The 19,147-nt window shown below is 63.7% G+C and overlaps 2 protein-coding genes across 4 annotated transcripts; both read right to left on the bottom strand.

The window, feature by feature from the left end:
* Positions 1 to 2,141: 2,141 nt before the first annotated feature.
* Positions 2,142 to 9,521, bottom strand: TMEM184A (transmembrane protein 184A). 2 transcript variants are annotated; one of them, XM_077758784.1, is made up of 9 exons: positions 9,500 to 9,521; positions 8,641 to 8,886; positions 6,211 to 6,376; positions 5,783 to 5,873; positions 5,599 to 5,674; positions 5,427 to 5,518; positions 4,491 to 4,660; positions 3,729 to 3,923; positions 2,142 to 2,963 (listed from the first exon to the last, which is right to left on the bottom strand). In XM_077758784.1, the coding sequence occupies exons 2-9, from the start codon at positions 8,884 to 8,886 to the stop codon at positions 2,728 to 2,730; spliced, it is 1,272 nt and encodes a 423-aa protein (XP_077614910.1). In that variant the 5' UTR covers positions 9,500 to 9,521; the 3' UTR covers positions 2,142 to 2,727. The 2 variants fall into 2 exon arrangements, with proteins under 2 accessions (XP_077614910.1, XP_077614909.1); XM_077758783.1 differs by lacking the exon at positions 9,500 to 9,521 and adding an exon at positions 9,014 to 9,369.
* An 8,072-nt stretch (positions 9,522 to 17,593) lies between these two features.
* PSMG3 (proteasome assembly chaperone 3) lies at positions 17,594 to 19,141 on the bottom strand. 2 transcript variants are annotated; one of them, XM_077758781.1, is made up of 3 exons: positions 19,031 to 19,141; positions 18,682 to 18,921; positions 17,594 to 18,094 (listed from the first exon to the last, which is right to left on the bottom strand). In XM_077758781.1, exons 2-3 carry the CDS (start codon positions 18,895 to 18,897, stop codon positions 17,942 to 17,944), a joined length of 369 nt encoding a protein of 122 aa, XP_077614907.1. In that variant the 5' UTR covers positions 18,898 to 18,921; positions 19,031 to 19,141; the 3' UTR covers positions 17,594 to 17,941. The 2 variants fall into 2 exon arrangements, with proteins under 2 accessions (XP_077614907.1, XP_077614908.1); XM_077758782.1 differs by having other exon boundaries at positions 18,682 to 18,918; positions 19,050 to 19,141.
* Between the last annotated feature and the right edge of the window lie 6 nt (positions 19,142 to 19,147).

Below are 19,147 nucleotides of genomic sequence, written 5' to 3'. Positions count from 1 at the left end.
CCTCAGACCAGGTCTTACAGGAGGTGGGGAGAGGGACGGTCCGCCTGGGGTGGGCAGCAAAGTGCCCTGCCTGGTAGCCTAAAGTAAGAGCAATGGGCCCATCCTTGGGATGCTATCCCCTCCTCACCGGTCTTACCTTCACACCATCCCTCCAAGGGGCAGACGTATCCTCGTATCCTCGTATCCTCGTTCNCCCGCCCACCTGCCTGCCACACCTCTGCCTGAGCTGACAGTGGCTCCTGTGGTCACTTGAGGGGGGTTGGGGGGGTGCTTCGGGCCAGCCCCTTGGCTGTAACCTCTGAGTGACAGAGGGCCCCATCCATCTCCTTCCTAGCCGAGAGCTGCCTTCTGTGAACTCGACAGGGTGTGCCAACACTGCGGGGTCACCACAGCCCCCGGCCTGCTCCTGCTGCCGGAGCCCCGAGGTGGCCGGGCGCCTGCAACTGGCAGCATCCCTGTGGGTGTGAGCAGGACAGGCCCTGTCCCCGGCCCCTGGGGAGTTAAGGATACCCCTCCGCCCCGCCCTGGCCGGCCCCTCTCCAGGCTGCCTCATTCGGTATTGGATTGTTGGGGCCGTTTCCCAGATGAGCGCACGGAGGCCAGTACAAGTTAGATAAGCCGGCCGCTCCTGGCTGGGGCAGTGGGACCCAGAACTGGAAGCTGGCCCTGCTGTCCTAGGTGGTGAGTTGCGTCTCCTTCCCCTCCTACAGGGGGTGAGGTCGGTGAGGGGGTGCAGTGGCTATAACCTTGAGGCCCTGTGCCGCCCTGCAGGTGTCTGGGAAAAGCGGGGCCTCGCCTGGGCAGAGGTATCTGTGGGGGCTGGGCAGGTGGGGGATCTGGCCTTTGGGGGGGTTGTGCACCTCGTGCTGGCTCTGTGACCACAGGCACGTGGCTTAACCTCTCTGGGCCTTGGCCACCTTTCCCGGGGCTGTCGTGAGGATTAAGTGGAGGCTGCTTCCTACAGTGGGTGCTCAGTAAATGCAGACTCCCCTCACCCCAGAGTGCCAGGCTGACCAGGATGTCCCCGGCACACAGGCCTGGCCGGAGGGCGCCCCTCAGCCAGGAGTCCACAGTGCATCTGATCTTTCGAAAGGGGTCTTTGCCCACTTACCCCATGCACATAGCGTCAGGCACCTTGCGCCCTGAAGGGGTGGCCCTTCCTGGGCACGGGCCTGCAGGGCAGCCCCCTCCCGCACATGATGGGGCTGGCACCTCATCTCCCGCAGCCTCCACACAACCTCCCCTGTGGTCCACAGGCCTCTGGAGGAGGCGCCGTGCCCGTTCCCAGACCTGCCCACTGACGCCTGCGGGGCCCGCCAGCTGCAGAAGGCGAGATAAGGCAGGTGGGGGCCTCACCAGCGGGGCGGTACTCAGGGAGGCGGCCTGGCCTATCTCCTTGCACAGCCTATCCAGGCCTTGGAGAGGCTGTGGCCTTGAATCCCATGTCTTCAGGACTAGGGAGCAGGGAGGCCTTGGGGTGAGCCCAGGCCGGTAGTCGGCTCCTGCCCTGCCGGGTCTCTGGACCCTCAATGCCTTTCCCTCTTTGCCCAGGGACAGGGCTGGGAGGTCATCACAGGGTGGCCCCCACCAGGCTGCTCCGGCCTGGCCGTGGCCCTGGCTCCCCACGCCCGCGGGCTCTCGGGCGCCCAGGCCCCTGCCCCTGGCCTCCTCCAGACACAGGCCCTCAAGGAGGCCTCCCCGTCCCTCTGGCTGCTTCTGGCCCCTCTTTTGTGTCTCCCAGGCCGCTTGGGCGCCTCACAGCTTCTGGAGGGCAGGGCCTCTGTCTCGTGGGGCGCTGGCCTGGTGCCCGGGAGAGAAAAGGCCAAGGGAGGGCAGGTTCCAGGTGTGGCCCCGTCTGTACCCCGCGCCTTCTCTGGGCTTGCGTCTGTGGCCTTCACCCACTCACTGCGGGCAGGGCTGGCCGGAGGCCCATCTTACGGAGGGAGGGGAGGACTCTGGTTCTCTCGGGGCCACAGGGTAGGGCACTCCGTCTACATGTGAGCCCTGTGCCCTGCTCTGCTCCGAGCATCACCCACAACGCTTCCCCCGATGCCCAGACTTGGCACAGTGGGGCACATGTGACCACCCACTGCAGCCCGTTCATCGGGGCACCGACCCTGCAGAAACAGAGGCCACCAGGGTCACTAGAAAATGCAGGCTGTTTATGTATAAATAGGTGTGATTCCCCTGGGAGGCCCGCATGCTTCTTGGGCTGCCCAGGGGGAAGGTTCTGTGCAGGTGGCCCTGGGCACCTGCTAAGACCCTCGTCAGACATGCCTTCCTGGGGTGGGGGCTTTTCAGGAATCTCCAGGGCCGGAGGGGGTGCAGAGCAACTCGGCCCTTCTACGGCCGCGCAAGGCCCAGCCGAGTCCCCCGCCGCCAGCAGCTCCCGTGTCCTTGGGGCAGGGCTGCCTCCCTCTCCCAGGGCTGTCTTTCCCGTAGGACCCAGCATAAAGTCTGTCCATCTGGCCTGGCCCTACCTCTCAACAGCCCCATGATGGCCAGGTGAACCCAGTGGGTTCCCGGCTCGTCAGATAAACTCGGGCACCCTCTCCTGGGGCTACGGGCCTGCTGGAGGGTGGCAGGCTGGGAAGTGGCAACACCGGCCTGGCAGCAGGGCTCCTGGGAGAGGCTTCACCTTTGGCAGGAGGGTGGGGGCCCTGTGTTCTCCCAGGGCCTGGGTGCAGCCTGGTTGCAGGCAGGTGGCTGGTTACCCCCGGAGGCCTCCTACAGGTCTTCTGCAGGGATCAGCATTCTCTTCTCCACATTCCGACTCTTCCTGAGCCCACCAGAACCTCTGGCGGCACTGGGGTGGGCACCAGGGCTCGGGGCCTCGTGAGTGGCCTGCTGGGCGTAGTGCTGATAGGCGGGTGAGAAGTTGTGGACGGCGTCCTGCACGATGTCCTGTGGGCTCATGGTCTCCTTGAGGCCGCTCGAGATGCTGTGCATGGGTGCCTCGGGGGCTGGGGGCAGATAGCACAGGGGTGGGGCTAGGGTGCCCTGGCCCTGTCCTCCCCTGTGTGCCCCGGGCCCTGGGGACATGGCCCCACTCCCCACCGGCCTCGGGGCTGCCCAGGGCTGGAGTCTGGCCTCTCCAAGCTCTGGGCTCGGCCAGTAGGGGTACTTCAGGACCTCTAAATCCCAGCCTGGTTCCTCTAGTCCAGGACTGTCCCAGCCCAGACTCCCCAGTGGCCACATGGGGAAGCCACCTTGGCTGGCTACTGTCTTCTCTCCGGCCTGGAGTGAACCTTTCACACTTGGGGTCACTCTAGGTTGCTGAAGCAGCCGCAGGCCATCTCTGCCACCCAGGGTCGTTCACTACAGATGCCTGGGTCCATGAGTGTGGTGGGCAGGGCTCCCCAGGCTTGGGAGGCCCCGACACCCTGCCCTCACAGCAGGGGCCCTGGGCTCAGAGGTCTAGGCCAGCCACTTCACCCAGAGCTCAGAGCCGCCCGCCTGCTGTCCCTGGGCGAGATACAGGTGCCCCACCTGTCTAGGGTCAGGGTCCTCCCATGGGGCTATCCCCCATCTGTGTTGCTGGCAATTCTGGGTCCATGCAGGGGAGGGAGGGACACAGATGTGGCACTGAGGTGCCCAGAGGCAGGCGGGCTGGCTGGGCCCCTCTGCAGGCCCTCACTGTGATGTCGAAGCAACCCCTGCCCCCCCAAAGCCCACGCACTCCCGNCAGTGCCCCCATACCCCCACCCCTCCCCGAAGGGCCCACGTACCTGGCGAGTTCTCCTTCTCCGCATATACCTGGACAGTGAAGGCGTAGCGCAGGGCAATGGATGCAAACAGCATCTCGATGCAGATGATGAAGTTTTGGTAGCCGGCAGCCAGCGTGCCGGCCCCCACCTCGCTCCCGTCGATGACCTGGGCCTCAGGGATGACCCCACACTTCTCCAGGATGGCCAGCAGCAGCCCTGGGGGGTGGTGACAGCCACTCAGGCACCTGCCCTACACAGGCCTTTGAGCTCAGTGGGCTCTGCAGCAGGACGAGGGTCAGGTCCTAGGGCATCCCATCCATGTAGTCCTGTTCCCACTGGGGGGTGGTGTTGGGGGGGGGCTGAAGTTCACGGGGGAGGGGAGTGCCTCCAAAGCCAGGGTCGCAGCACAGAGGCTGTCTGGGCACTCCCCAAGCGTCTGCCCTGACCTCCCTGGTCCCAGAGCTGGGCCACCCACCCCGGCCCCACCCCCACTCGGTCTGGTGGCTGCCCTCCTCTGCAGAGTGGGGTCTGGGAGCACCCCTAGCCTGGCCCAGGGCCTCTGCTTGTCCACTCCACGCACAACGGGCCAGACCTGCTGGACAGGGACTCGATGTTTCCCCTGAGTGGGGGGCTGTGTGGTTTCTGGCTTGGGGGGTGGAAGTACTGACCTATGCTACAACCAGGGAAACTAAGGCCAGGCCTAAGGGCACCCAGGAAACTAGGGGCGGAGGTGGGGTTGGGACAGGCTCTGGGCAATAGCCCCTGCCCCCACAGCCTACCCACCCTGCCAGAAAGAGAGGAAGATGACGGCCTTGATGGTGAAGAACTTGAGGACAGGCTCGAAGGGCTGCAGGAGCTCCCTGGTGGCGAAGTAGAAAAGGAACAGGGCGTAGAGGGCCAAGCTGACGGAGACATTGTAGACCAGGGTGATGTAGAGGTAGCCGCTGTGGATGCTGGGGCCAGAGCAGGGGTCAGGGGTCAGGCCAGGATCCTGCCCTGTGCCCTCCCCACTGTCCCAGCCATACTACTGGCCTCTGCGCCCCAGCTGTGACCCAGACCTGGACCTTCCCTGCAGGGTGTACCAATGGGCAGCCGGGAGGGAGCTGGGGCATCCCAACACGGCGGTGAGAAGGTAGCCTTTCTCCCCACAAAGCCCCACGTGCCCCTGTCCACCCGGGCACAGCCTGTAGGAGCCACCTCTCCATTGCGGACACATGGGTGGGCATGTGTGACCGTGTGTGTGCAAGTGGGTGTGACCTGTGGGTGTGTGTTCACATGCACATATTAGTGTTGTATGCATATAAGCATGTGGGCTGCTGGGTCTGTGTGTGCCCATACATGTGCAGGGGCTGGCCTGGGTGTGAACGCATGCGTGTGAGCACGTGTGCACCTGTGTTCACAGGGCTCCTTCCGGTACCAGGGGAGCACTGCCCACCTTCTCTGCTTGATGGCTCCCTTGGCCCAAGTGCCTTAAACCCCCCTTATTCTCCTCCGGGTGGGCCGGCTGCAGGCTGCGCAGTCCCAGGGTCCTCGGGGCACACGTGGGTCTGTCTGCCACAGCCTCCCCCTGGCAGTTTCCCGAGAGGGAGGGAGGCCTGTCCGTTCACATGAGGACTTGGCTCTGCGCCGAGCCCTCCCCTGGGCCCTGCCTACCTCCACCGAGCCGGGCGTCCCCTCCAGGCTGGGCCCGCCCCCTCCCTGCAGGCAGCCTGGCCTTACTTGAAGTCCCCATCGTGGTATTTGCCGAACGCCTGTAGGACGATGGTGACCACGGCCATGATGGGCTTCACGATGCAGAACTGCAGTGTGGCCTGAGGAGGAGAGGGGAGCGTGGGAGCAGTCAGGGGGGGCTGGGAGGGAAGGGCCAGGGGCAGGCAAGACCCCCACTCACCTGCTTGCAGAAGCGCAGGAAGCCAATGGAGTAGGACATACCCTGGAGGCAGCAGGTGCCGTAGATGCAGCTGGACCTGAGGTGACAAGTCCCTGAAGCAGGGCCCCAGGAGGGCGCATCCCCAGACCCCTCTGCTGCCCTGGGTGTTCAGGGACCCCCATGGACTCCTGGGCGAGAGGCTTACCGGACGGGCTTCCCCCGAATCTCAGCCATGATAGTGCTCTCGCCCCCCAGGTACTGGAAACAGAGGCTCAGGAAGCTGTAGATGACAAAGGCTGCAGGGGGCGGGACGGGGCAGGCGGCAGTGAGCCTGGGGTGCCCGGAGATGCTGGCCACAGGAAGGCTTCCTGACCCCCCCGCCTGCACACGCCAAGGACCCTCACGAGCTTTGGGAGCACACGCTGGCCCCGGCAACCCCGGTGCAGGCAGAGCTCTTGGCAGTCACTGCGGCAATGGTGCCCCACCCAGGGCCCAGGACCCTCCTCGGCATCCCTAATCCTCACCGTCAGTCAGGCAGCCCCCTTGCATGGGGCTGGACCAAGCTGTTCCCAGCCCTGGAGGATGGGGCTCCCGAGCTGGCCTTGCTGTCTCCCAGAGCCAGGAGGTGCTCACCTTCGTAGCAGTCACGCACCGAGTCGAAGTAGACGTAATGCTGGTGGCCCCCCAGGAGGAGGAGGCTGAGCCAGGAGTCAAAGGCATAGATGGGCACAATGAAGAGTAGGCGGACGATGTAGCGCTGCTCGTTGGGGACCGTGTAGGAGCGCAGGTGCAGGTAGATCTGGGCGGGCAGAGCAAGGGCAGGTGTGGGGGCAGCGGGCCAGAGGGGCTGTGGGAGACAGCGGCGTGGACCTCCCTGGGCGTGGCGGCCCCTTCGTAGCGGACATGCTCACTGACTCATGCATGCACCTACCCCTGTGTTCACTCATTCAAGGAGAATTTCCTTGGGGGAAGGAAGGCATCATGGCCCCTGAGAGGGCAGTTTGGCATTTCAGTGTGGCGGGCCATCGAGAGGGCCAGTGCCCTCGACCTGTCTCTAGAGCGGACACATTCAGGAGGAAAGGGTTTGAGTGGGAGGCTGTTCCCCACAGCAACACCGCGTCGGGAGTAGCTGCCGGGGCCACGCATGGCCCTGGGGCCAGGCCGCTCACAAAGGGCCTCACACAGCCAGCAGAGGTGGCGTCCCAAAATGCCCATGTGGGGACCTGCTCTGAGGTACGGTGACGAGTAAACAGCAGGCAACAAACCAAGGATGGTCCTGCGTGCCTTGGAAATGTGTGGCAGACATGAAATGAAAGATCACTGCCTTGTCCCCGACAGGAAAATACAGGTGATCATCGTTTGTCTATAAGCCTTTCTTGATTTTCCACGTCTTCTGTGAGGATGTGAAAAACCAGTGACAGGGTCTTGACGAGGAAGAGGACAGGGCTGGCTCTGGAAGGCCTCCTGGAGGAGGTGCCAGGCGGAGAAAGGGCAGCAGATGGGGAGGCTGTATGTGCAGCCCTGCAGGGAGTGGCGGGGGTCGGGGGCAGGCTGGCTTCCCGAATAGGCTGCTTATCAGTCCCTCACTCCCAGCTGGTGCAGTGGGCAGGGCAGGGCATGGCCAGCCACTAGGAGATGTGGATTCTGCTCCTGGTGCCGGTGCTGTGTGGCCGGTGGCCTTGGCAGGCACTCCCTGTCCTCTCTGGCTTTGCCTTCCCGTCTTAAAAGCGAGAGGCTGAGTCTCTCCCTGTCCTTCTGGGCTCTGGAAGGGCAAAGTCTGGCTGCCCTCGTGCTTCGGGGGCCTGGCAGTGTGGGCGGGGATGGGAGCTGCAGTCCACGGTGGGGAGGGGGTCCCTGACTACCCCGTCTAGGCGGTGGGACTCAGGAAGCACACACACACACACACACACACACACACACACACACACACACACACACACACACACACACACACACACACACACACACACACACACACACACACACACACACACACACACACACACACAGTCGCCAGCCCTGCAGGTTAGGGTTACACGGAGGGGAAGCTGAGAGTGGACCCAGGACTTTGCTGCTCCCTGCTCTACAAAACACAGCTTCCCCCAGACCCCAGACCCAATACCACTCCTCCAGGGAGTAGGTGGGGCACGCACTACCCGCCTGTACAGTCTACCTGTCCAGGGGCCCAAGGGAGGCTCGATAGGTCTCAGTGCCTCCTCCAGGCTGTCCCCGATGGCCCCTGTGGCTCTCAGCTGCACTGTTCTCCACCGGCCCCCATCACACACTTGTGTCCACCATATATTGTGGTGATTTGAGGCCACACAGCAAGCAGCTCTCACCCCTCCCTGTCTCAGAGGCCTCTGGGCCACTCAGCCCCCTGCCTGCCAGTCTCCTGACCACCCCAGCAGGGTGGGGAGCTCACGCCGACAATCATTCCTCCCCCAGTGCCGGCTGAACCATCCCCAAGGCCATTTCTGCCCTCAGCAAACCCTGCCACCTTCTCTGGCTCCCACACCCCCCAGGCTGGAAGCCAAACTCCAGCTCTTCTGCATCCTGAGTGCCTGCTGCCCAGACGGCACTCTCCCTGGCTGCATACGCGCTCTGCCTGCCACCTCACTCTCGCCTCCGCCCAGCCCCTGTGCTCAGGCACAGCTCTGCTGCCCGCACCTGGCTCTTCCTCACTGCCGGGACTGGCCATCCCTCCCCCCCCAGGGGCTGCCCTGTCTGCCCCAACGTCACTGCCTGGGGGGGCGGGGGGGATTCGTGCAGCTCAGGCCCGGCATGTGGTGTCTCTCCTCTGCTTCCCCAAATCAGAGGGGGCAGCCCCTTCTGACGCCCTGTCCTCCCCGCCCAGCTCTGTCCCCAGCACAGACCTCCCATCCCTGGCTCCCACACGCCATGTTCTGGAGAAAGCCCCCTCCCCTGTCCCTGGGGCCTGGCCTGCCTTGCCTCTGATGTCTGCCCCGAGGGCATGGCTGGAGGTCGCGGATCCCCGCGGGGCCAGCCAGGACCATGTCCCACAGAGAGTGGGGTCCCCATAGAGGCGCAGAAGGGAGAGCTTACCTGGTGGCAGGTGAGCACCAAGGCAGTCCACACAAAGACCCCTGAGATGCCGCGGGCCAGCGCGGAGGTGAGGAAGAGCTGGGAGGCGCACTGGGAGCTGTTCCCCATGCGGTCCATCTGCGGCCCAGCAGGCACAGTGGGCACGGTGGGCACGGTGGGCATGGCCGGCCTGGGACTGGGCTGTGTCCAGGTCGCCGACACCAGGGGGCCTCCAGCTGTTCCCAGGAGCCTGGAGGCGTTAGTCATCTGTAGAGGTGAGGGAGGACACGGGGAGGAGTGAGGGCAAAGGTGTACCCAGGCAGCTGGGAGCAGCCCAGGACCGGCTGGGGGAGGAGGGAGTGGGGGCAGGGCGGAGGCCCCAGGCACCCCTCACCATCCCTGCTGTCGGAGCTGGAGTCTGGCTGGCTTGCCTGCTCGCCTGACTCTGGGCAGCCCTGGGCAGCTCCGTGCAGGAGAACTCAGCTCCAAGGCCCGGGCCTGGGGTGACCTCCTCTCCTAGGGTGGTGCCCCCCTCTGCTGTTCGGGATTGTGGGGACCCCACATTTTAGGGACCAGGGGTGTCTGGGAAGGTGGGGGAGCCCCGTTGCCCGGCCTGCTCAGGTGGACTGGCACTGCCTGCAGCAGCTGATGGGGGCTCCAGCCCAGCACCCACTGGCTCCCCAGGGCCTGCCGGACTGTCGGGGTGCCCAGCTTTGCTGCAGGGCCCTTCACCTCCCCAAGCCGGCTCGCTAGCCCTCGGTGCCAGTTCTTCAGCCGCTTGCCAGCCAGCTGGGGCACCGGGCACCTCCCCCTCTCACACCTCAGGCCTCCCCTGGCCTCTCCCCCTCCCTCCAGCCCGCAGGAGGGACCCAGCTCCTACCTTTCCGGCAGGAAGCTCAGGCCTGGCCCTGGGAGGCCCGGCCCCCAGGGAAGCCTGGCTGGTCATTCGTGTGGCCACGTGGCCCCAGTGGCAGTCCCACCGGGGGTGGGGCAGGGCTGCTCTCTGGAGGCTGTACAGGCTCGGGGAGGGGCGGCACTGCCTCCTCTCTGGGGTGGCCCACCTGAGCTGCGCCTGCAGGGAGGGGCCTAGCAGGAGCGGGAGGAGCTGAGGCTTGTCCCCTCCCACTGCGTTGACATTCTATCTTGGCTGGGCGGCAGCTGGCTCCCAGGAGCCTGTAGGCCGCCAGGTGCCCTCACCCGCCTGTGCCAGACAGTCAGGTGGCTCCTGCCCGGGCCCCAGGCCGGCAGGAGGGGTCTTGGAGGGCTGGGGTGGACGGGGCCGCATCAGGCCACAGGTGGGGTGATGACAGAGTTGTGGACTGAGAGAGGCCGGTGCACGACAGCGTGTACTGACTGCAGTGGAACGGCTTACTCAGAAACGGGTGGGTTTCTGTGATGAGATGCTCACCTGTCCCCCAGAGGTGCGCCGGAAACACTCTGGGGTGGAGGGGTGCAGGGAGGACAGACAGGTCACTGAGCTCGCTTGGGGGCCTGACTTATTCTGCCCTGTGCTTTACTCTCCTGCCAGAGGCCCCTTGGGGAAGAGGCTTCCCCCAGCTGTGTCTGGAGGGTGTGTGGGCTGGGGGCTGTGCTCTGGTGGCAGACTCGTCCATGCCACGGCCGTGGGTACCAGGACCAAGGGTCTGCTCTGTGGCCTCAGCAGGGCCACCCGTTCATGTCTTTTGTGTCCCCTAATGCTCCCCGCAGCCCTGGGCGATGGGGTCAAGGGCTGAATTGTTGGAATTACTGTTCCCTTTTAGATGTGGGGGTGGGGGCACTCAGAGAGCTTCCTCCACGTGTCCATGGCCCCCTGGGAGTGGGGGAGGCTGCAGGCCCAACCCCTGGACACACCAGCCTGCTCCCTCCCCCTCGAGGGACATGCCCTGCCTGAGTCTGCCCCCCACTCTGCAACACCCACAGCGGGCCTCCTCTGAGTGCTGCCTAGAACCTTCCACACTGACCTTTCTCCCAGCTGTCCCCTCGTCCTGCAGGCTCAGACATCTCCCACCCAGTCCTGTCTCCTCTTCAAATTCCACCTGCAGTTCTGTCCACCTGTTGGCTTTGTGCTTGTCCCTCCCCCCACCCTCCTGCACAGGGCCTGCTGTGCCCATCCCGCTATGTGGAGAGCAGGCAGCCCATGGGTGCCCTGATCCCACCACCTGTCCTCGGTGCCCCAGGGCCTGCAGGAGCGGCTGTCGGTGTGCCAAGCAGTGCTGCCGGCCGTGGAGGTGGCTGTCATCTTTAAGGGCCAGTTATGGAGGTGGCACCCAGCACTGCCCATGGTGACAATGATTTGGGGACCCTTAAGAGTGAAGAATCAGCTTCTGGGACATGGACAGGGCTGGCAGGGGCCTGGGAGGGGAAAACGTAGGGCTACATCCTTCCCAGGCTAATGCTGGAATGACTGGGTGTGCAGCAGGAGGCACTGTGGATAGATGTCAGAAGGACTTCCCTAGCTGGAGGCAGCAGGCCTGTGGGAGGGAACTGAGGGGCCCTGGCTTTGGGGAGGCTCGAGGCCTGGACCCTGGACCCAGATGGAGGAACTTCTCAAACGCTGCCCTCTCCTCAAAGGCAGAAACACTGTGGGGGAGGGGCAGTGCTTTCTGACCAGGCTGGTGGTACCCCAGGGGCAGGCCTGGTGGGCTCCCCACCTGCAGCTGTGCCAGCGACAGGTGGGGGGAAGGGCTCCACGGTCCTCTTTTGTCCAAGGCCACCCCTGCTCTGATGGTGGAGGCCAGGTCCACCCTGAAGTTTTCTTGTTCAGCCATTGCCTCCAGGAAGGCCTCTAGGGATCCCTGGCTCTGAGGCCTCCCCACTCCGGGGCCTCTTGCCCACATTGGGAACTGGCTCTGTTCCGGGGCATCCCTACCAGCAGCAGGCCATGCATGCATTTCAGAAGCTTGGGACTCTGCAAAGTGGGGGCCATCCCCTCCCCTCCTCCTCTGAGTTCTGACCTGTCGCCCCTCAGTGCCTGGGTCTGCCCATGGCCTTGGCGGTCACCTTGGCAGAGCCCTTCATCTCCCTGGGCCTTGACTTTCTCGTCTGTGCAGACTTTTCTTGTCTGAGTTCTCCTGCCCCTCCTTGGGGTACGGCCCTGCCATCACCGGGGGCCTGGGACCAACCCCCTCGCCTTGCTCTGAGCTCAGGGAAAGGGCCTGGCCCCATGGCCCTCCCTGGAGAGGGACCACATGCAGGGCTGTGTGGACAGGAGGATCCCGGGTGGGTGAGGCATGGGAGAGGCCGGGAGGGAGCCGGGCTGTGCCCAGCACACAGAGGGGGCTGAGGTCCACATGGGGGAGTGGGGGCTGGGACAGCTGGGTGTTCAGCCTCCTGGCTGCCAGTGGCGCCCTCTGGCTGCTCGGCCCCACCCCTGGCAGCCGGCGTCATGGCCCATGCACACTCGGGAGACGTGGCCAGACCGGCCCGGCCTGATTTCCCCGCCTGGGGCTGGACACTGACCAAGCCCATCACAGGGCAGACCTGCCGGCCCAGATCGGGCAGCCAGGGCCCTTGACCCCTGTCAACAGTGACCAGGTGCCCAGACTCCCGGCAGGTCCTGGCTGGGCTGTGGGGTGGCTGAGAAGCTGCTGGCCGGCGTCAGACCTGAGCACCCTCATCCCTGTACCTGCCTTTCGCCACCAATGTCCCAAGGCCATGGCTCCTTGGCCTTACTGCTGGCCTTGGACCTCCTTCCACAGCTGTCCTGCCAGGCCTGCCACCCGGGGACATCTCCAAAGGCTCGAAGTTCCTTCCCCTCGCCGTGCCCAGGATGGCCCCCACCCCCATCCCCGGGCAGGCCATGGCAGGGCTGGGGCAGGGCGGGCGGTGGGGGCATGGAGACACCTTGCCCCCTCAGGCCGGCCCCAGCGGAGTCCTCTGACTCTTCCTGGTGGCCTTACCCTGCTGGTGCCCAGGGAGTGGCAGACACGACTTGCCACGAGCGTTTTTTTACAGCTGTTGACTCGGCTAATAACGACCGTGGCCTAGGGCCTGGGGTACCTGGCCTGGGCCACTGTCAGCCAAGGGGCCTGGGCGCTCAGGCCTTTAAACCACTCATGTGGGAGCTGGGAGAAGTGGGGGGCAGTGGCAGGGCCGCGAGGCCTCTGTGGCCCCAGCACCTTCCTGCAGGCTGTGGAAGGCACCTACTGCCTGGGGGCCCCGAGCCATTTCTTCCCTTCCTCTGAGCCCATGGGGTGGGGACTGGGGGACCGCGAATCCTTCCAGCTCTCATTCTGGGACCCCTTATGTGGTGGGTGAACAAGGAGACATTGTCTCCTGGTGGCCAAGATGCTGGCTCCTCCCCTGGGCCAGGGCACCGGCCCCCAGGCTGCAGGAGCAGGGCCCTGGGTGAGACGCACCAGTGTGTGACCCCGACGCGCCCCTCTGTGTGTCTGCGACCTTGGGAAGACCCTGGTTCTCTCTGAACCTCGGTTCCCTCTGTGGTTGGAGCCCCCACATGCAGCAGGTCAGCCCCTGATTCTCTTGGAGGTGGCCACAGGTCTCTGGAGCCCAGGACAGCCCAGGACGGCGCATCAGCCCTCCTGTCCTGCCAGCAGGTCCCCTGCCGTGGGCTTCTCTCGGCATCTGGGCCAGTCAACCCTGGGAGGCCCCGGCGTGGGATCTGGGGCCTCACTCCCTTCCTCCTGGGGCTCTCCCATCCTTCCTGCCTGTGCCCGGGCGGCCCCCTCCTCTGTGCCGCCTCTGTCTCCAGAGAGAAGCTGTGTGTGCCCAGGGCCTGCCTGGACCTGCCCGTTTCCCTGGAGACGCTGCCTGTCCTGGGTGCGGACCTGGGGGTGCTCCTCTGTCTCCATGTGGAGCTGAGGCGGGGTGCTGGCCTGAGACCCCTTTTGGCTACCAGGTGGCATCCTGGGGCCTGGCCGGGCCCTGTCCTCTTGGGTGGAGAGGGAGTGGGGCACAAAGGCTGGGACTCTCAGAATTCAAGGCATGGGCTTTTTTCTCTGGGGGTCCCTGCCCCGCTGGAGTGAATGGGACCCTGGCCTGGACCCTTCCCTTCTCCCGTGAGCTGGGGCCCACAGCTCACCTCCATGGTGGCTCCTTCAGCTGTCCAGCTGGCCCCTTGGGCAGCTCTGTGGTGGGACCCCAGGCCTGGGAGGGTGGCTGGGATGCCTGGCCCCACGGTGAGGCCCCCGGACCTCCACTGTGCCTCCTCACGGCAGCCAGGGGCGGGCCGGGATGCTGCTGCTCCTGGGGAAGTGCGGGCCTTTCCCCGGACCCAGAAAACTCCTCCTTGCCACCCGCCCACCCTGCCCGGCCAGCCCTGCCTGCTGGGGTGCCGCCCGGAGCCACGCCCTCTGCCCTGCCCTGCCACCGTCCAGCGGGGGCCACACACTGGCCTTGGAGCCCCTGCCACCTGGGCGTGGATCTCGTCGGGACCACTGGCCGGCCATGGCTTTGGGAGGCTGCACCTCTGGTCCTCGTGGGTGGGAGTCCGACGCCCACCTCCACAGGTGCAGTGAGAGGTAGATGGGGTGATGCCGTGTCTGTGACACATGGAGCCTGGCTGTCCCCCCTGCATCTGCTCACGCTTCCCTTTGTCCCCTTCATCCCTTGGTTGTCCCGCAACAGGGAGCCACAAGGGGTCCAGGACAAGCAGCTCTGAAGGCTTTTGCCATGGCTCCCCTCCCACCATTACTGGGGCCACCGTGTGCCGAGGGTCTTCCCTGGACCAGAGCCACAGTCCTCAGGTGGCCGGGGCAGTGGTGCTGTGCCTCAAATCCCACCAGCTCCACCTGCACAGCCCTGAACCTTGGTCTTCCGGTTTGAGAAGTGGGCTCAAAGGTCCTCATGCTCCCAGGTTGTGTGCGGGTCAAAGGAGGCTAACAAAGTGAGCTTGTTGAGCGTGGGGCTTGCGTACCCTGGGAGCCAGCGTGGGCCCGCGACTCCCTGTGGCTTGTTTCTCAGAGAACCCTGTTTCTCTCAGTATCTCACCCCCTCCCCTCCTTCCAGCTGCCTCCCTACTTCGGGCTGCCAGGACCATGTGGACTTCCAGCCATTCACAAGGCCCAGGCCTTCGGGGTTCCCGCCTGCCTCCACGACAGATGGGCTCCCGGCTTTGAGCAGCCCAGTGCAGGGTCCTGAGATGCGGAGCCCCTGAGAAGACTGTCTGCCACCAGCGGCTCTGGCCTCTGCCCTGGGCTTCCTGGGGCCCATGGAGACACGGTCCCTGTCAAAATGTGCCCAGATGTGGGCTTCCTCCTGAAAGCCACCCCCGTCCCTGGTCCCCGGGGCTGCAGGGCCTTCCCTCCTGTCATAATCCTTGGGGATTGATGGCTCCTCACTTCCCATGAGCCAGTCCTCACCCCCAGTGACCGCATCTGTGTGCTTCCTGCGGAGATGTGGAGTAGCAGATGCTGGTCAGAGCGCCTCCCTGCATCGTCCCCTGGTCACTCAGGGCCCTCGGATTTCGCTCTCATCCAGGCGTCGTGCTAGCCACTTACCTGCGTGCCCCCCTCTGGATTTCCAACTTCACTGCAAGGTGCTAATGGAAGAGCCGATGCAAGTAGGCTCAGTGGGTCCCACAAGCAGTGTCTTATTCCCTCCGTTAGTTGTCATAGCTGGTTTTGGGGGGGTTGGGGCTGTCAAAGCCCCGGATGAGCAGCTTGGAGTGATAGCAGGCAGAGGTCGCCCTCCCTGGCTTCTCCTGATCTCCAAGGGCACCTGCTTGCCCTTGGCTCTGAGCTGAAACCCCATCCCCACCTCCGCAAAGGAACAGGGAGGGCATGTGAGGGAGGGGCCTGGGGGCCTCCGAGGGCAGCTCAGTGGAGCCGTACCAGATTGCACGCTGTCGATCAAGGGCATGGCCTTGAGAAAGGAGCCCCGGCCAGCAGTCTGGGCGGCAGGGGCTGGCACAGGAACCTGAAGATGGTGATTTACACAGGGCCACGAATCACTGTAAGGCGTAATTAGTTTGCTCACTGGGTGAGGGCCATATGCGGCCTCTGCATCTAGAGGAATGACCTGGAGCACGTGGCCCTGCCTGCGGGAACCCAGGCTTTGTGGGCTCTGTCGGAGCACCTCCCTGTCCTCCAGAACTGTCGCAGCTGGGAGCGGAGTGTGGCTGAAGCAGAGGGCCTGGTGCCCTTCCAGTCACTTGCCTGGATTTATACGGCAAGAGAGGTGCTGGCTCCAAGGATGGGGACCTTTAGTGTCAGTCTGTGTTTTATGAACTTCAGGCAGCTGTGAATGAGTGTGACTTGGAGAAGGTACTGGGGGCCTGGTATGAATTGCACATCCACCATCCAGGTGGGCAGCTGAGGGCCGGCAGCACGGCCCCATGTCCCCAGCCCGCGTTCGCCGGTGCACGCCTGGCTCTTCTGCAGGGCGGCCGCATGACTCTGTCTCAGTTTCCCTCTCTGGAACACGTGGATGACCCGGGTGGTGCCCTCCCCTGGTCTGAGTGGGAACTGAGCAGAGAAGAGTGGACCCCAGAGCCTGGTCCCGGTGACAAGCAGTGCGTGTTAGCCCTGTTGATGTGCATTTAGGGACCAAACCGGAAAGCCAAAAGCTGCAAATCCAAACCCAGATTTAGATGGGAGCCTATCCAAGCCTCCGTTTCCCTCCTTGTTCAGTGAGAGAAGTCATGACTTCATAGCACGAACACTGGATTTTTACATGACAAGTGTAGAGTCTGAACTGTTAACCTGAGGACACCAGGCTCCTGCTCCTGCTCTGGGGGGGCCACCCCTCCCCCCTCCCCAAGGCTTCCTTGCTCCGGCCCTGACGCCTCAGGACACACAAGTTACCTTGGGGGTCCTTGTGTGTGCGGACGCACCTTCCCCTCTGCGGTCGGCTCCTATCCTTAGAACCTACGCTCATCCCAGTCCCCCATGCAGCCCAAGTGGGGTTCGGTGCACGGGGTCTCACCAGGGAACGCCAGTATGCAAGCCAGTTGGGAGACGAGGCTGCCCAAGGCCAGAACGGGGGGGCAAAGCTGGCAACAAAGGGGTCCTGTGTCTCTCAGGGATGGGTCTGCCTCAGTTTCCCTGGTGTCCCTGACAGGTATAGGCACCAGCAGGGGGCAGTGGGACTTTGGTCACTCAGGGTCCCTGGAGCAGAAGGGGAGTGAAGTGTCTTCCCCACTTAGGAGTCGGCGCCGCCACTGGGAAGTCTGACCAGATTCCCACACCTGACCTCCTTGCATGGAGGCTGCCTGCTCGCCCTTGCCAGTCTGTGCCCCACACGGGCAGTGTCTGTGGGGGAATGAGCCCTCGAGGTTTCCCTCCGTCCTACCTCTGGCAAACCCGTGCTGGCCCAGTGGCTTGAACCCGTCTCTCCACTACACGCCCTGGACGGTTTCTCAGGTGGAGACCCTCAGTTTAAGGAGGGGTTGGTTCCGAGGGAAACCAAATAAAAACGTCCCCTTCTGATCTCACGAAGACACTGATGCCACCTATGAGGTTTCTTTGCAAATTCTTTCCTTCTTTAGGATGTTATTTACTTTTCTTAAAGTTTACTTTTATTTATTTTGAGAGAGAGACAGGAAGCGAGCAGGGGAGGGCCAGAGAGAATCCCAAGCGGGCTCCACATCATCGGCACAGAGCCTGACGCGGGGCTCGATTCCACGAACGGGGAGACCAGAAGCTGAGCTGAGGAGTCACACAATGAGCAGCTGGTCGCCCTCTGTATGTGAATCCTGAAGAACTCCTTGATGCCGGGTGCACGGGGATCCCCGTGGGGTAATACGAACCAGTTCCCGGCTCCTGAGGAGGGGTCTGTGCCCCACATGCTCGCAGTGACCCAGGAGGAGTGTCTGGAACAGAAGTTAACGGCTGTCCAGCCACCCGCACCCGCTCAGAGCTGTCAGAGGAAGGGGAGCGGGTAGGCATGCACCCAGTGTGTGCACTGTGCGCTGCATTTCCTGCCAAATGAGGCTTCCTCCCACCTGACGTATATGGAACTGAACTCACGCTGCGAGGCTGATTTCTCAGTGTTGCTAAGAAGGATGGTGTAGCCATTTAGGGCAGGCGTTTATTTTTATTAAAAACCACTGACTTCCAACATTTGCTACCATGCGTGGAGGACAGGACTCATACCTGATGACTCATCTTTCAACTCTCGATTATATACAACTACTTTCACCCTGCTGGGAACCCTTCACATGCCCCCCCAGGACACATTCCATGGCTCTGTCCCCACTGGATGGGGCCGCGGGTGACTTAGCGACCCAACCAAGTAAGAGTCGGCCTGGGTGTGCAAGTTCCTTCTGGCTCCCAGGATGGAGGCCACACAGTTCCTCCTGCTGACCCTCCAAATCGGGAGGGTGTCCGAGTGTCCCCGTGGCCGCGCCGAGGAGCAGGCAGGGTCACCACACCTGGCATGCCTGGATCACCTCCTTCAGGGCTTTAAGTCCCTCCACACTCCTGTCCTTCATGGCCATGGCCAGGAGCACCGCTCTGTTCCCAGCTTCTTGAGACACAAACGTCACCAGGTTCTTTGCAAAGACATGGATGAGAGGCTGGTGAAGGGAACGACAGAAGCCATATTAACCACGAGTCTCTTTCCCGCAAGAACCCACCTGGCTTCTGCACCAGTGTTAAATCCCCACCCGGTAAGTGTGATGCAACAGCAGGTCAGGGTGCAGCGCGAGGCTCCAGAACACTCCAGGCCGACACTAATTGCTAAACCTGCACCATCATATCTATTTTCTCAGTGCCTTCTGACTCCCTGGCCCCTCTGCCTATCTCTAATCTAGAACTCCCAAAACACAAGTCTGCAGGGCTTCGTGCGGGGGTCTGTCCACTGCCAGGTGATCTTTTCAGACGGAGCAGGGATAGCCACTCGTTCCTCCAAGCTGTAGTGACAGGGTCAAGATGCAGGTGAGGCGCCCCCACTACAGTATCAATGCCTCCACTTGTCTGCTAGATAAAATCCTGAGGGGCTGGGAAAGGCAGCCACCAAGCGCGGGCTCCAGGAAATGCTGTCGCCACCAGGGGCGGGGGCGGTGGTGGTGGGGCGGGGGCTTGCCTACTGACAAAGCAGAGCCACAGACAGAGTGGGTCTTCCCCTCCCCCCGGCGCAGGGACCCCTTCCCAGCCACTCTACCTCGTCCTGCCCCAGAAGGACTCTAGTGCTGAGCACCGGCTTGCCGATGTCACCCGCGACGTCGCTGGGTTCCAGGGAGACCAGGGTGCCCATCTTGCCGAACTGGGTCACCAGCACCAGGATGTGACTGCTGAAGGCTGTGCACACCACCTGGGTGGGGACCCCGCACACCACTTCCGTCCTCTGTCTGGACACCAGCAGAGGTTTGCCTTCCATGGCGGGGTCTCCTCCGGGGCACTGCTACGTTAAAACAAGATAAGCGAATGAGGCCGCGTCCCCGCGGGGAGCGCCCTGCGCGCCCCAACGACCGCGCGCACGCGCCCTGGGAAGCGAGGGTCCGCGCGGCCACCTGGCTTCACTGGGCTCACGTGTGGGAGGGCGGAGGCGGCGGCGCGGCAGCGCGCACCAGACCCAGGCGCTGGGTGAGGACCCGCGCCGCTCCCGGGGCGGGGCCACGGGAGCGAGC

This window comes from Crocuta crocuta, unplaced genomic scaffold (assembly GCF_008692635.1).
Source record: "Crocuta crocuta isolate KB4526 unplaced genomic scaffold, BGI_CrCroc_1.0 scaffold273, whole genome shotgun sequence".
In the NCBI taxonomy this organism is placed as follows: Eukaryota; Metazoa; Chordata; class Mammalia; order Carnivora; family Hyaenidae; genus Crocuta; species Crocuta crocuta.
Note: the sequence above shows the minus strand (reverse complement) of the source record. Positions and strands in the feature narration are given on the sequence as shown.